Here is a 13,088-nt window from a genome sequence, read left to right on the forward strand (position 1 = left end):
ATGTAATGTTGACATGCAGACAAATCTCATGAGGAGAATAAATATATATATATATAGTAGATAACACCACAGTGATGGAAATAATGGGGAAAAGCTGTTATGAAGACCAACATACATGGAACAAACCAAGATAGGGTTTAAGTATGCAGGGTTACCAGTATTTGTCACAGCTCCTATTGCATCATTCAGCTTTACTGGAGCAAATGATTTACAATAATAAAATGAGAAACAAAAGATCCGGTCTGCAGAGGCAAAGCTGAGTTGAACATAAAAATATTTTTGCTATGTTTATTTTGTAATTATCCCACTGACAGGCACTGCCAAGAGCTGGACAGCTTGTGTCATTGCATTCATTTTGAAGCCTAGTTAAAATAGTCAGCAAGTCTGCAATACCTCATAAATGAGCACATAGAAGGTTCAGCAAAATTGATTTTTTTGTCTCTATTTTATTTAACAGAAGCAACACGTTCTGGGGTGAGAAGAAGAGAAAGCCCAAGAAAAACCTGCAGTTCTCAAATGACATTGTTCATAAGTTAACCAAAATGATATGATACATAAATGTCATGAAATTTGTGCATATTCAGCTCTCTGAAGAGATCAGCCCCTTCCTAAATAATGGAAAGACAAACAATGAATACAACCTTCAGTGAAACACTCTTCAACTTCTGGCTTTCCCTGTTACAGACAAAAAGTACACTATCATCACTGCTTTTCCTGACAATGGTACACTCAGTTATCCCAAAATTTGGTTACAAGCACCATGAATGTAAACAATAAAAACCTTCATTTCTAGCTAAGTATCAGTAAACAGAACAGAAATATTTGAGCACACAACCAACAGGGACACCGTAAATTCAGAGTCCGTGGAAGTTCGTTCAGCTTTCTTCCTGTTAGGATCAATGGGATGAAATCTGGAGTTTAGATGTTTGTGGAGCTGCAGGTTAATACCACACATGCACCTCATGATTGACACTTAAAATTATCTTGTGCTTGTCTGTAGACTTCCAGTACCCACTTCTTGCCATGTCAGGAGATGGCCCCCAGATGCATGTGCTATGCTGAAAGCCATTTCAAAGCCTCCTCTTCATTAAAAACCCCAGTGAGTTTTTGTCAAGAGCTTGAGTGCTGGCCTGATTCCAGGGTCTAACAGATATGTCAGCTGAAAACAGCTCTCTGAAGACTTTTTGATTTCATGTTCAGATCAAATGTTATCTGTTATTAAAATATTTTGAGAAGATTTTTTTTTCCTCTTCCAAATAATAAACACTAAAATTTTAACAGTATTGAACCAACGTTATACTGTTTGTCATATCTGGAAGTGGTTAGTGTTGATGAAATGGCAGTCCAATAAACATGCAATGCTATTTCATCATTTACTACCATAAATGTGACAGAAAAGATGTGGAACCTGGGCTGTCCTGAGCATTGCTGCTCACACAGGGATTTCCAAGCTGCTGGAAACCATGGCTGGTCTGACCTCACAGTGTTTTACACATATTCTGACTATAGAGCAGGTAAACACATGCATACCACGACAAATCCTTCACTGGTGCCACTTCTGGTCCCAGACGTTTTTAAAGAAAATGATTTACCAAAAACTGCAGTAAATCTAAACAGTTATGAGGGCAGGAGAAGGCCGATAATCTCCTGTGTTCTTAGAGCTGAACAGAATTTCCTATTTATACATGGTATTTAGTACAGAAGACAACCCTACCTCTGGTACATGCTACGATAGCATCTCACAAAGAGACTTGGACTTCAGCCTGACGTCTCCTTCTCTATGAGGAGAAAATAACCGAAAAAGAGAAAGCCTTAGGGAGTGGTTTACTGGCTCTGACAGTCCCTCTGGCCCCTTCTGGATTTGGGCTACAAGTTTAATGGAATACTCCCTCCTCCCCTATAAAGCTGTGTTCAGTTTCCCTCAGACTTTCTTCCAGAATTGTTTGTGCAGACTGTGTTTTTACTTAAATCATTACAATGGGCCAGGGGAGCTGTTTCACTTCTTGTAACTACTTTAGAGTACATGTGTGTTAATTTATTTTTTAAAGCAGCAACTCTTCTGAGTAAAAATCCCTGGTAATATAACAAACATTTTTCTTCCCAAATGCATTTTTTTCAATGCTCTCATGGTAGGTCTTCAGCACGTGCACCTGCATATAGATTACATACAGCATTAAGCATATACCTTTTATCAGGGTCACTTTCCTACTGGCTACACCAGAATTGCAGTCAGTGCCACATCTCTGGCACCGAAGTTTTCAGAACTATAATCAATCCATAAATCTGACTTAAATCCTGCTGAAGGTACTTAGCTGCCATATTAATAGCTTTGTACTTACAATTTATTTATTCATTTATTTATTATTATTATTAATAACAATTCAATTGGAGCAAACCAGGTTATGAAGCAGGTGTCTTTTAAAAATATAACTTGAAAAGCCAGTCAAATCTGACTTGTTTTCCCTTTGGATAGATTTATTTGAGAGAAAATGTGTTTTACCCAAAACCAAGTATGCTTGCACTGAAAATATGTAGAATACATTTTTGCATCAATTATTTTTAACAGAAAAAATAACAACCCCTAAAAAAAGCAGGGAGTCGCTATATATTCAGGACTAGTGGTGTAGGAATATATAAAAATGCTGGGTTATGTCTCTTGTTTTGCATTCCAAAAAGGTAAACTCTGTATTGCCTGAGTTGGAAGTAGTAAACATTTTTTACTTAGGTTACCATTGACTGCACGAGTGCTTCAGACTACAGTCACAGCTGGAAAGAATGGGATTCATGTGGAGATGGGTAGAAAATGTTCTGTAAGGTTTCCTGTTTGGCACTTTCCATACCCTGGGCTGTCAAAATAAAGAGATCCAGTGGAGATTCCTCTTCCCTGTGGAAGAAATGGAGCTTCTCCCCCCTCAGTACTGTAAACTCTCAGAGGTCAGAAGGAACCATGTGTGTCCTCACTGAAAATTTGTTTGAGGCTACCGGAGATGTGCTGCTGGGACCTGCTGTCCTCAGAGTTGCCTTTGGAACCTGTAAAAGGGAAAGAAGATCTCTTTCTCCTGGTATCTTTCCATAGTTAAAATAATTTCCCAGAAAAGTTGAAGCAGTTTGGTGTCACAAATTACTCTTCCTTTTCCGCTGAAGAAAATTGTATTATTTTACATCTTTCTGGAATTTCCTTCACCGCCAGTCCAAAGGTCAGTCACAGAAACCATCCACCTTGCACTGCCACAGACAAGCCCCTGTACAGATCACCTCCTCCAGGACAGAGGTTTTGGGCACCAGCTCAGACTGCTTTACAGTACATGGTTTGGGGACACCCATCTCTGAAGGATCTGAGCGCTTTCGTCAAATATTTAGCATGCTCTGCTTCACCACCTTCTTCTTTGTGAGGAAATTTCTGTAAGCTCAGACTAGGCCCACCGTGGTCATCAGAAGAAGAACACATTTGCCCTGGGAGAGAGGAACCTCAGATGTAAAATTCTTCTTCATTGGTTGGTGAAGCTGGGTAAATGCTGCCATAGTCATCCAGAGAACAAGGGGCTGCTCTCGAGGGCTGTTTGGGCTGCCTGGAGAAAGATGCTGACCTAAATGAGCTGGAAGACCATTCAGAGAGAGAAGGCAGCGAACCATCCCCAGGCTCAAAGGTATTGCACATGACAGATACAGGCCTCCCACTGGTAGCAGCTTGTGTAGTCGTACCGAGGGTTTGCTTCTGTGGGGGAAGAGAGGCTTCCAAGTCACTGCAAAATCCATTCAGGGCAGAGTACGCAGAGACCACAGACAGGTCTGAGAAGGACAGCTTCCTCCCCGTGTCTACGTCAGTCTCCTGTGCACCCTCCAAATCATCAATGTTAAGCCTGGGGCTGCACCTCCATGTTTTCAACCTGGTTGCAGGTGACCCAGTACTTGAAAACTGAAACGGTTCACTGAAATGAGCAGTCTCTGAGGTTGGAGAGGTGCTCACCGTGGGCAAGCAGAACAGAGACTTGCTCCGTTGAAATGACCATGAAATGCTGGAAGCACTGCTGGATCTGCGAGTGAAGTCTCCTCCATCACCGTGCCTCAAGTCCTGCTGGGAGAAACCAAGATGATGACCAAGGCCGTTTGCGTGGTGTACCTTGTTTTGACTCTTTTCTTCTGGTTGTTCAGGGACAGGCTGGTGGCTCTGAGGAAGAAAGCCTGGCAAAGTGGTGAGGCGGGAATCTGTTGACACAGATGGATACGGTTGCTTGTTCTGCTTTGCAGACTTCCTACACCAACTGCGTGCTTGCTGCAGCAGGAGAGGGGGGAAAAGAAGATCATATTAATACACAGTTGGCAGCCTTACAACCGCTAAGTCTCCGTTGCTGAGTTGTTACTGCAAATAATTATGAAGCAGACTTCATTCAGTATGCTCACAGCAAATGTTTCACTTCAATAACAAAGAGAAACCACCCTGCCAAAATCCCAAATATTTACATAAGGAGCCTCGAAGACAACAAGAATAAATGGTAGAGGAGCCCTGCCTTGCAGGCTGAATTACACTAGCTCAAAATCCTCCCTTGCTATTGACTTGCTCAGATTCATTCATGTTCTGCCTTCCAACTTTACTGCCACAGAGACATCTAAAGAACAAAAATGAAGAAATCGCAGATGGATGGCACTACCATTCTCATTCCTTATTTCTTCATTACTGTGGTGAACGTTTTTATTTTTTCCTCTGAGACATCAAAAAGCAACTTTAGCAAGCAACTACATTCTGTCATCTCAATGGGAATACACCACTTCTTTCAGCTCTGTCTCATTTTCTCTTTTACATGTGGCTGAGCAGTGTGCTTCAGAATCCACTTGCTCTATAAAATATCTAAGGACAGCTTTATCATAGAATAATTGAATGGCTTGGGTTGGAAGAGACCTCAAAGATCACCTAGTTCCAACCCCCCTGCCATAGGCAGGGATGCCACCCACTAGATCAGGTCGGTGGTTGACCTTTAGACACCTAATTTTCTTTAGACTGCTAGAGTGAAGAGACCTGATGTTTCTGATCTGAATCTGGGCCTGAATCTCACCCCTTGAGCCAGATTCAGCTGTCTACCTGCCAGATATTTGAGCATTTGCACAAGGGTAGCAGCTGTTAGAAATGGAGAGTCAATGTCTTCAAGAAGCAGCTGGAGGTCAGGAGGCCTTCCTATGGGGTTAGACACTCTTGCAGATAACTAAACTGAGCCCCTAGTGTCAGAGCAATGATAACATTTTTCATCATCACACTTATCTAAGCAAGGCTTTTAGAAGTTTGCATTTTTAAAATTTCAATTTAGGTTCTTCTTACGAGAATCCTTCACATAATTCAAAACACTAAATTTCCATTCCAAAAGGGCGAGGAACTAATGGGAAAATGTGGAATAACACACCACTGAGAATAAACAATAATCTCAGCTACGGGACTTGTCAGTCAGAAACAGCAGAGGAGAAAGAATTAAGGATCTTGGCCACTAAAGTGACAAGGCTGCGAGAAACATAATTCTGGGCTGTCTCAAGTTAGTTAAAAAAGTATTAATGTGCTGCATACAACACTGGTAAGGTCTCAGCTGGAACACTTCACATGACTTTTGAAAAAAAAATAAAAATTCAAATTGATAAAGATGAAGCTTGATTGTTTTACGAAATAAGATTACATGGCATGATAGAAAGGGATGAGGCCTGGCAGCCAAGGAGGTCTTGTTGTATACTCTTTCTCTAAAAGAACTCCATACGTTGTTGCTTCTAACATCTCACTAGTGCACATCGTATTGTCTTAGTGACCCAGATCTGTCACAGCCATCTTCTCTTTTTTATTGAAGAGATTTTACAGGGAAAAAAAAAAAAAGATTTTTCACATCTGTAAAAGATTTTTGCTTGTTTGTGATTGCCTAGCTAGAGGTGATTTATAGGACAGCCAATCCCTAGGAACTCACTCAGGCATCATAGTTGAATATATACATTGTGATGTATCCATAATGAGGTATGTTAATCTATAAACTATTTCTGTGTAATAAAATAAGCTGTTTTCTTTAATGCCATAAGGACTTAAATGAATTCATGAATAAATTGACCACAGTACTACAGCAGTTTGATAAACTGATAAGGAATCAATACTGCAAAAGTATCAAATAAAATGAGTTAAATTGTCAGCAAAACATTACCAGAAGTCATGTCTGATGTCTACATGCAACTTTGCTTTATTTATGCAATTGGTGAGTTAATTAATTTAAGAACTCATTCAACAAGATAAAAGACTTGTGTCTATGAAGAAAATACTAGTTGTTTCTTAGCTGAAGACACTTCTGGGTAACCCAGAAATAATAATAAGATATCCTTCAAGTACAAAAGAGATCACCCCATTCAGACAAATTTATAGAAGAAGGTACCCCTCATTGTATTGCTGGTTGCACTAAGCAAGGGTGCTCCTTTTTTTCTGAGCAGTAGCTCTGATATCAGATACACTGCATGGAATCAGGCACTACTCCTGATGAACCAACAGAAGTACCTCATGTTTTTCCTACCTCTCAGAGAAAATATCACAAATTGCCTGATCTTGGTTTGTTTCCATGCTGTCTTTATATTTTAGCAGATTTTGTTGATAACAGAGCAGATCAGGCATCTAGAGAAACCAAGGATGCAAGCAAGTGCAGTCTTCTTGTTTGTGAAAGGGTAGGGTCTGTGGGACCACAAGCACTGGTAACCATTCAGACAAAACTACAAGGAAACACAAGGTTTTGAGGGACAGACCTAACACATGCACAAGAGCATTGGGCAGTATGAAAGCCTCTCCTTTACCTTGAGCAGACCATACCACCTGTCTGTATATGTAAAACAGATCCCACAGAAATCACAAGTAGGATTTAGTTGTCCAGTTAGCACAGTCAGTGGCACCTGGAGAGCAATTCAGTTTTCCCCAGATTGCTGCACCAGGTTAGCTGAATTGCTCTACAGATCCTTGGGCTGTAGTAAGTACCTACCCTTTGAGTACATACATTGACTACAATGAGAACACAGACTGTAGCCCACAGAAAAAAACATCTACAGTTATACACCATCCTGCAGAGATAACTCCCATGTGTTCATTTTGATTTGGTGTGTACAGGAGGTATTCTGCACACCACTAAGAATCTCATGTATTTAAACAATGGTAATAATTTGTTTTTCTTATTTATTGTCAAAAAATACACCTCATTGCTTTCTGCAACTTCCTGAGGAGGCGAAGTGGAGAGGGAGGCACTGCTGTCTTCTCCCTGGGAACCCACGGCAGGACACATGGGAACAGCACAGAGCTGCACCGGGGGAGGCTCAGTCTGGACATTAGGAAACCAATTCGTCTTAACCAATTTGGGAATAAAACACAGACACGAGAATAGCTGTTTTGAGCTGTTTCTAATAGTTACACATACTGTGGGTAGCGCTCCATCTCATGAAATACCAGTAAAAAAGATTACAGAATAATCCCGTATTGTGGGGAACCGGATTACGTGGACTAATGAGACTTTTCTATATCTACATTCTGTGGCTTGTCAGAGATCACAGAGAGGATTCCATGATTTAACAAGGATTCAAACTCAGGCAAAACTTGCTCCTAGCCCTGTGCCAAGCCCACTGACCATACTCCTTCCTTCCACCCCAGAACTGGATATGGATGTTCATGTGATGGATCCTCTTTATTCAGCCTTCTCCCTGCTCTTCAACTCTTCCTTTGGCTCTGAAGTCCCACAGGCTGTATTTTTAATGAATTCTTTTCTTTGTTTAAGTCTCTGCAGCCTTCTCATCATTTGCTTTCTGCATTGCCTTCTACATTGCCTTCTACCTTACCACAGCCTGACCGAGCTGCCTGCATTAGGAGCAAGCATGGTGGAGATGCTGGTGACAACATAGACTATCTAAATGGCTGTGTCACCAACACAGCTTCCACCACACCAGGAAAGTTGGTTTTGGTAAGGACTCCAAATACAGGGGGAGATCTGCCAAGCCCTGCCACAAATACGTGTATCAGAACTGGCTGAGGATTCAATCGATTAGCTCTCTAACAGAACGGGTTTTTTCATCTAGCGCTAATCTGCTCCTCATTTGTAATCTCTGCACAAATCTCTGTGAAGCCAGGAAGGATTTAGAGTCTCTGTGCATTACAATAGGTTGCGGAAGAATTTCATGACAAATATCCAGGAATGCAATAAACAACCTGGGGCGAACAGAGAGGTACTTTCAACTTCACATGGGCTGCCCATACTGGAGAAGAAAAATCCTAAATACTCCTGTAGTCTCTTTTAAGTTATCTGCTTTTTAAGGAAAAGATTATAATTAGTCAAATGGTCCGTACACAACGAGAAATTCAGTTGTTGCATTGCAAACTCAGATTTTGCCAGCATGTGCTCAGGAGCACAATGGTGTTTGTTTAGTGGTATTTAAACCAGTGGGACTGATATAGATAAAAAATTAAAAAACAAAACAAAACAAAATCAACTGGAGAAAAGGTGGCAAAATTTAGTCTTAGCATCACCATAAAAAAGTCTTATTTGTAAGGTACAATATATTCAGAAGGGCAGAATATCACAAGGCAAAATCCACAAATGTGATTTAAAATTGAACTGAAAATATTTGAAAAGTGGCATGTCATGTGTTTACAAAACCAGAATGGATGAGTGTTTTGTAACATTAGATATTCCCTGTCAAGAGATTTTGCTGGATGTGTGGAGCTATCAGAGATCTTACCACACCATGAAAGATAACTGCATTAATGGAGAAGACAAAGAAAAAGTACCTTGGGGTGAAGAAAAAAAATTAAAAATAACCTCCCATTTGAATTACTGACTGACTCAGCTGTATCCCCACCAGAAGCAATCATTAGCACTAAGAAGAATCGAACACCTAAGCCACTAAAGGAAAGGAAAAAAAAAGTGCAAGATTTTGAAAATGGGAGGCCAGCATTTGATTTACAGATTATTTAATTCAGATTAAGGCACTTGACTTGATTGAGTCAATTTTTGCCCCTAAAGAAATTTTTGCAAAGGTGACTTTATATGTCCTTGTTTGTCCTTTATGCTTTCTTGCCTTTCTTCTTTTGTGTTGGTTTGCTCTATCTGCACTATCAATTTAAGCAAGCTTGAAGCTCTTTACTCACCTCCATTTTCCTTCTTGTAGATCAAAGATTTATCTTCCAAAGTGCCCCCCCTTTGCCTGTTTTTGTCTTTCCTCTTCCCCTTCTCTGCTTCCTGGTTTACTTGCTTATTTTTCTCTCTTTTACATATGCTTAACCGTAGTGACACAAGACTGCAATTGTGAGGCCGTGCTTTCTTTCCTTTATTTCCCAGATTTTGAGTAACAAGGACTAGATAATTTAACAGAACGTAAGTCTATATGGATACACTTCTATCATCCACTCTGACCTGAGTTTATCATTTTAAAAATTGTTAAACCATTTCTTTACTGAACCTGTTGACACTTCAAGTAGACAAAAGCGTTTCAGTTTTCTGAAATTTAAGAGACTAAATGCTGTATGCTTCAGGCAGAGCCATACGACAGAGGTGCCACAAAGCCCAATGTTCTTAAAAGGAAGAAGATTGACTAATGCTCCTGGATTATTTATATGTTTTTTCAAGATCATATGAATGTTGAATGACCACCATGGTACCCAAAGTGTAAACTAAGGGAAGGAGAATTAACATTGCTTTGTGTTGGAGATAGGAATTGCAGACCCACATGAGGTCTGGCAGGGTTTAGAAGGTCTTCTGAAGTAAATTTCACCTTGACCACACTGATCTGTGTCCTGAACCTCTGAACAGAAACAGAAGTGGACCCTGAGCCTCTAAGATTTGGCTCTTGTTGGCCAAGATAGGCTTGACATGCAAACCCTTGTATGTGCTGCAGTGGAAAGTAAAACGTTCCTTTATTCTCAGCTGGGGCTGGGAGAATAAAAGGAAGAGCTTAGTCCTAACCTCGGATCTGGTAATAGGTTTGACCCTTAGCAGCTCAATAATGCCCATCCCTGCTGCCCATATATCTAACACAGGGTATTTTCTGCATTTTCAGCGTCCTCTTGTCTTATCTCCTGGCTTCAGTTACGGCCAAGCACTAGTGCTCTCCATGACAGCACTACCTCTACTCCCTTCCCTCAGCCTAAAATATGTTTCAGAATTTGTGGATCATGGAAAAATCTCTCCCTGATTTCTGCATTCATCTATCTTGACTATGAAGTTTGACTACAACAACACCTTTCATGAAGACACGTACATGTTTGAAGCAACCTGAGGAAATAAAGGCACTTTTGTTCTCCTCATGGCCCCAGACAAAAGGGGATGAAGTAATGAGCTCACAAGCCTCACAGACACCTGTATATCCTACACTGAATAAACATAGAGGTTTTCAGCTATAAGCATTTGAATCCCTTCTCTGTATAACGTATCGCTGATGTCTGTGTAGGCTTGTAACCTTCATGCTGTTTTTCATTTTCAGCAATTTTGCACTGCAAATGCCTCTCACAAAATGCAGGTGGGACCCATCTGCACACCCAGACTGCCTTCTGGCAACTCCAAGGACACGTGCAACAATAAGATACCGATCTTGTACATAAATGACTGCAGCTGACCTCATGAAACCATTAGGGGATGAATTTTGGTCAACCATAGATGTGTAATAGTAATTTTGTACACTCTGATGAGTGATGGAGAAATTTCCAAGGTAGCAGAGACCTGAGCTTGCAGGTAACACAGCAGCAGGTTAATGAGATGTAATGGTTGGGGCCACATGCAATGTTTTCTCAGAACCAACGCTTCAGTTAATAAAGCAGGTTTCCTGAATATGCTTATATCACTTATGAACTCAAGATTACAGTTGCCCAGTATAGGTAAGAAAAACATTGGTTGATTGCCTCAGCAAATCGGCTAAAAAATGCCTCTTATTAAAAGCTACAATCAGTTAACATTTGCACCATAATTTCAATAATGTTCTGTAAAGCAACACTAGGCAGAAAATAGCCGCTCCATAAACAATATAGGGTCGTCAGCATAATAAATAGCCTTGCAATGCCAGATCTGACTACATTGCTTCAGGCAGGATTAGCAAAGACTTACGGCAAACTGGACATTTCTTGGCATTTTTTATTTATCTTGGCTTGTTGGTAGTATTATCTGCTTCTTGGTACTGGAGATGGTGGAGGGGGAGGGATTTCAGCAAGAAACTGGTTATTACAGGATGACTGAGGTGCCTGAGCATAGGTGCTTGGTCCATTTTGATATCTCCTAGGGTTGCCTGCTTGGCATTCCTGTAGGTTCTGAGTCTAATCTGCCAGAAGGTCTCTTTTGGGTGTCTCAGGTACCCTTTGGCATCTAAAATGGCAGTAGATTTTATGCTTAAGCACTGAGTAACTACCTAGAGAGATATTAATTGTCTGTTGCCTACCTTCCCCCCAAATATGTCTGCATCCTCACTCCATGCAGAGTGTCTGGGAAATTCTGCCAAAATTATATTTTTATGTTATATTTCCTCATGCTACCCACAGACATTCTCCTAATTTAAAGAACCCATTTGTGCACTTTCTTTCTTCTCTCTGCTCACTACTCCTTGCTTCCCAACCAAGCCAGCCCATCACTTATTATCCTCTCCTGCTTCCCACATTGTACTGCCAGTCATGCAAATTCACTAGCACTCTGTGCTATGTCCAGAGGCAACCAGGAATTTGGACGACACCTATAAAGCTAGCAGTATGTTTCATATACCAAGATATGGTATATTCTTAGCTACTATATTTATGTATTCTTCCCACTGCTCTTAAAAGTGCCTCCACATCTCCTGCTTCTGGGTGTAGCAGTGGTGAAGCAGCATGGGTGTCTTCCTGTTGGGTGTGGACATGCTCTTAAGTCTTCCTTACCATTTCACCTTGGCTGGCACAGAGGTGCACCCCAGAGCTAACTTGCCACCATGGAAAAATTATTGTGACAAAGGAATTTTGAACAGCTTCCAAGCAAATGAAGGACTGAGGTCTATGATATTGAACAGACTTATCCTGCCCATGAATAACTTTATTTTCGCTTGCACTGACTTTATCTCTGCCCCTTGATAGTTCCATTTGCAAAATGCAATTTTGAAGAACATGGATCAACCTGGCTGGCAAGTCTCCCAGTCCCTGTAAGCACACAAGCAAAAACACAGAGGTCACATTTTGTTAGTCTAATCATGGAAGTATCTTCCAATTTCAAACATTAATCACTGCCTGTTATTAACAAGGATATAAATCAACCATTTGGGGCACAATTGGTAATTTTACTCTGTGGAAAGTACAGTACCAATATGCAGTAAATAAAAAAACACCAATGATTGCTAAGCACCCCTGATGTGCAGGCTGGAAACTATGATGAAGTCATTCTTTGGATTTGCATAATTGCAAAGAGGTGAAAGTTGTTACTGATGCTGTGGCATTGATAATGTTGTTAAAAGCACTGTTTCATGAGAAGTCGAAAGGTAGTCCTGTATCTTGCTTTAAAGGGTAGACACTATAATTTGTTTTTAACTCAGAACGAGTTTGAAGAATATAAGGAGTCCATGGATCACCAAATCAAATGCTTTCTATAACCCATACCCCATCACGTAATTCCTTTTCCTTAACTGAGCACCCTGACTCAAGTTAAGGTATTAACCTGTCCGCACCCCCTGGGTGGCTGCCCATCAATATGAACAACTGCCAACTTAAATCCGTTTATCGGCAGCTTTTTGTTCCCATGCCAGAAGAATCACGTAGGTGAAATTGCCTTTTCCTATTTCCTCCTGTTGAGGCTCTGATGTATTTTCAGAGCACAGTCAGAGCTCCCCTCAGACTGACCTTGTCCAGGCTCCCACGGCCCTACTCCTTCAGTTTGCACTGGTAAGGGCAGTCTCTATTCTTCTGCACATGCTGGGAGCCCTTCCCTGCAGCTGCACCTCTTCACATTCACCTTTCTGGAGGCCAGGACTGAGCACAGGTGGGACCCTCGGTACCCTGAGCAATGGTGCAAGCACTGCCCATGCTCCTTAGGAAAATACGAACTCTTAAACACACTGGAGATTGCATTTCCCTTGTCATGGGCAGGTTGCACAGTGATTTGTAG

At 41.0% G+C, this 13,088-nt stretch overlaps 1 protein-coding gene across 3 annotated transcripts in view; it reads right to left on the bottom strand.

Moving 5' to 3' along the window:
* Positions 1–691: 691 nt before the first annotated feature.
* Positions 692–13,088, bottom strand: part of FAM124A (family with sequence similarity 124 member A) — a 41,316-nt gene continuing 28,919 nt past the window's right edge. Inside the window, exon 4 of one of the 3 annotated variants that reach the window (XM_068674140.1) lies at positions 692–4,072. In XM_068674140.1, the coding sequence (XP_068530241.1) occupies positions 3,470–4,072 (603 nt within the window). In that variant the 3' untranslated portion in view covers positions 692–3,469. Of the gene's footprint in view, positions 4,274–13,088 lie in introns of all 3 variants that reach the window. The other 2 variants (XM_068674130.1, XM_068674119.1) reach the window with 2 other exon arrangements.

The sequence above is a fragment of the Anas acuta genome, chromosome 1 (genome assembly GCF_963932015.1).
Source record: "Anas acuta chromosome 1, bAnaAcu1.1, whole genome shotgun sequence".
Lineage (NCBI taxonomy): Eukaryota > Metazoa > Chordata > Aves > Anseriformes > Anatidae > Anas > Anas acuta.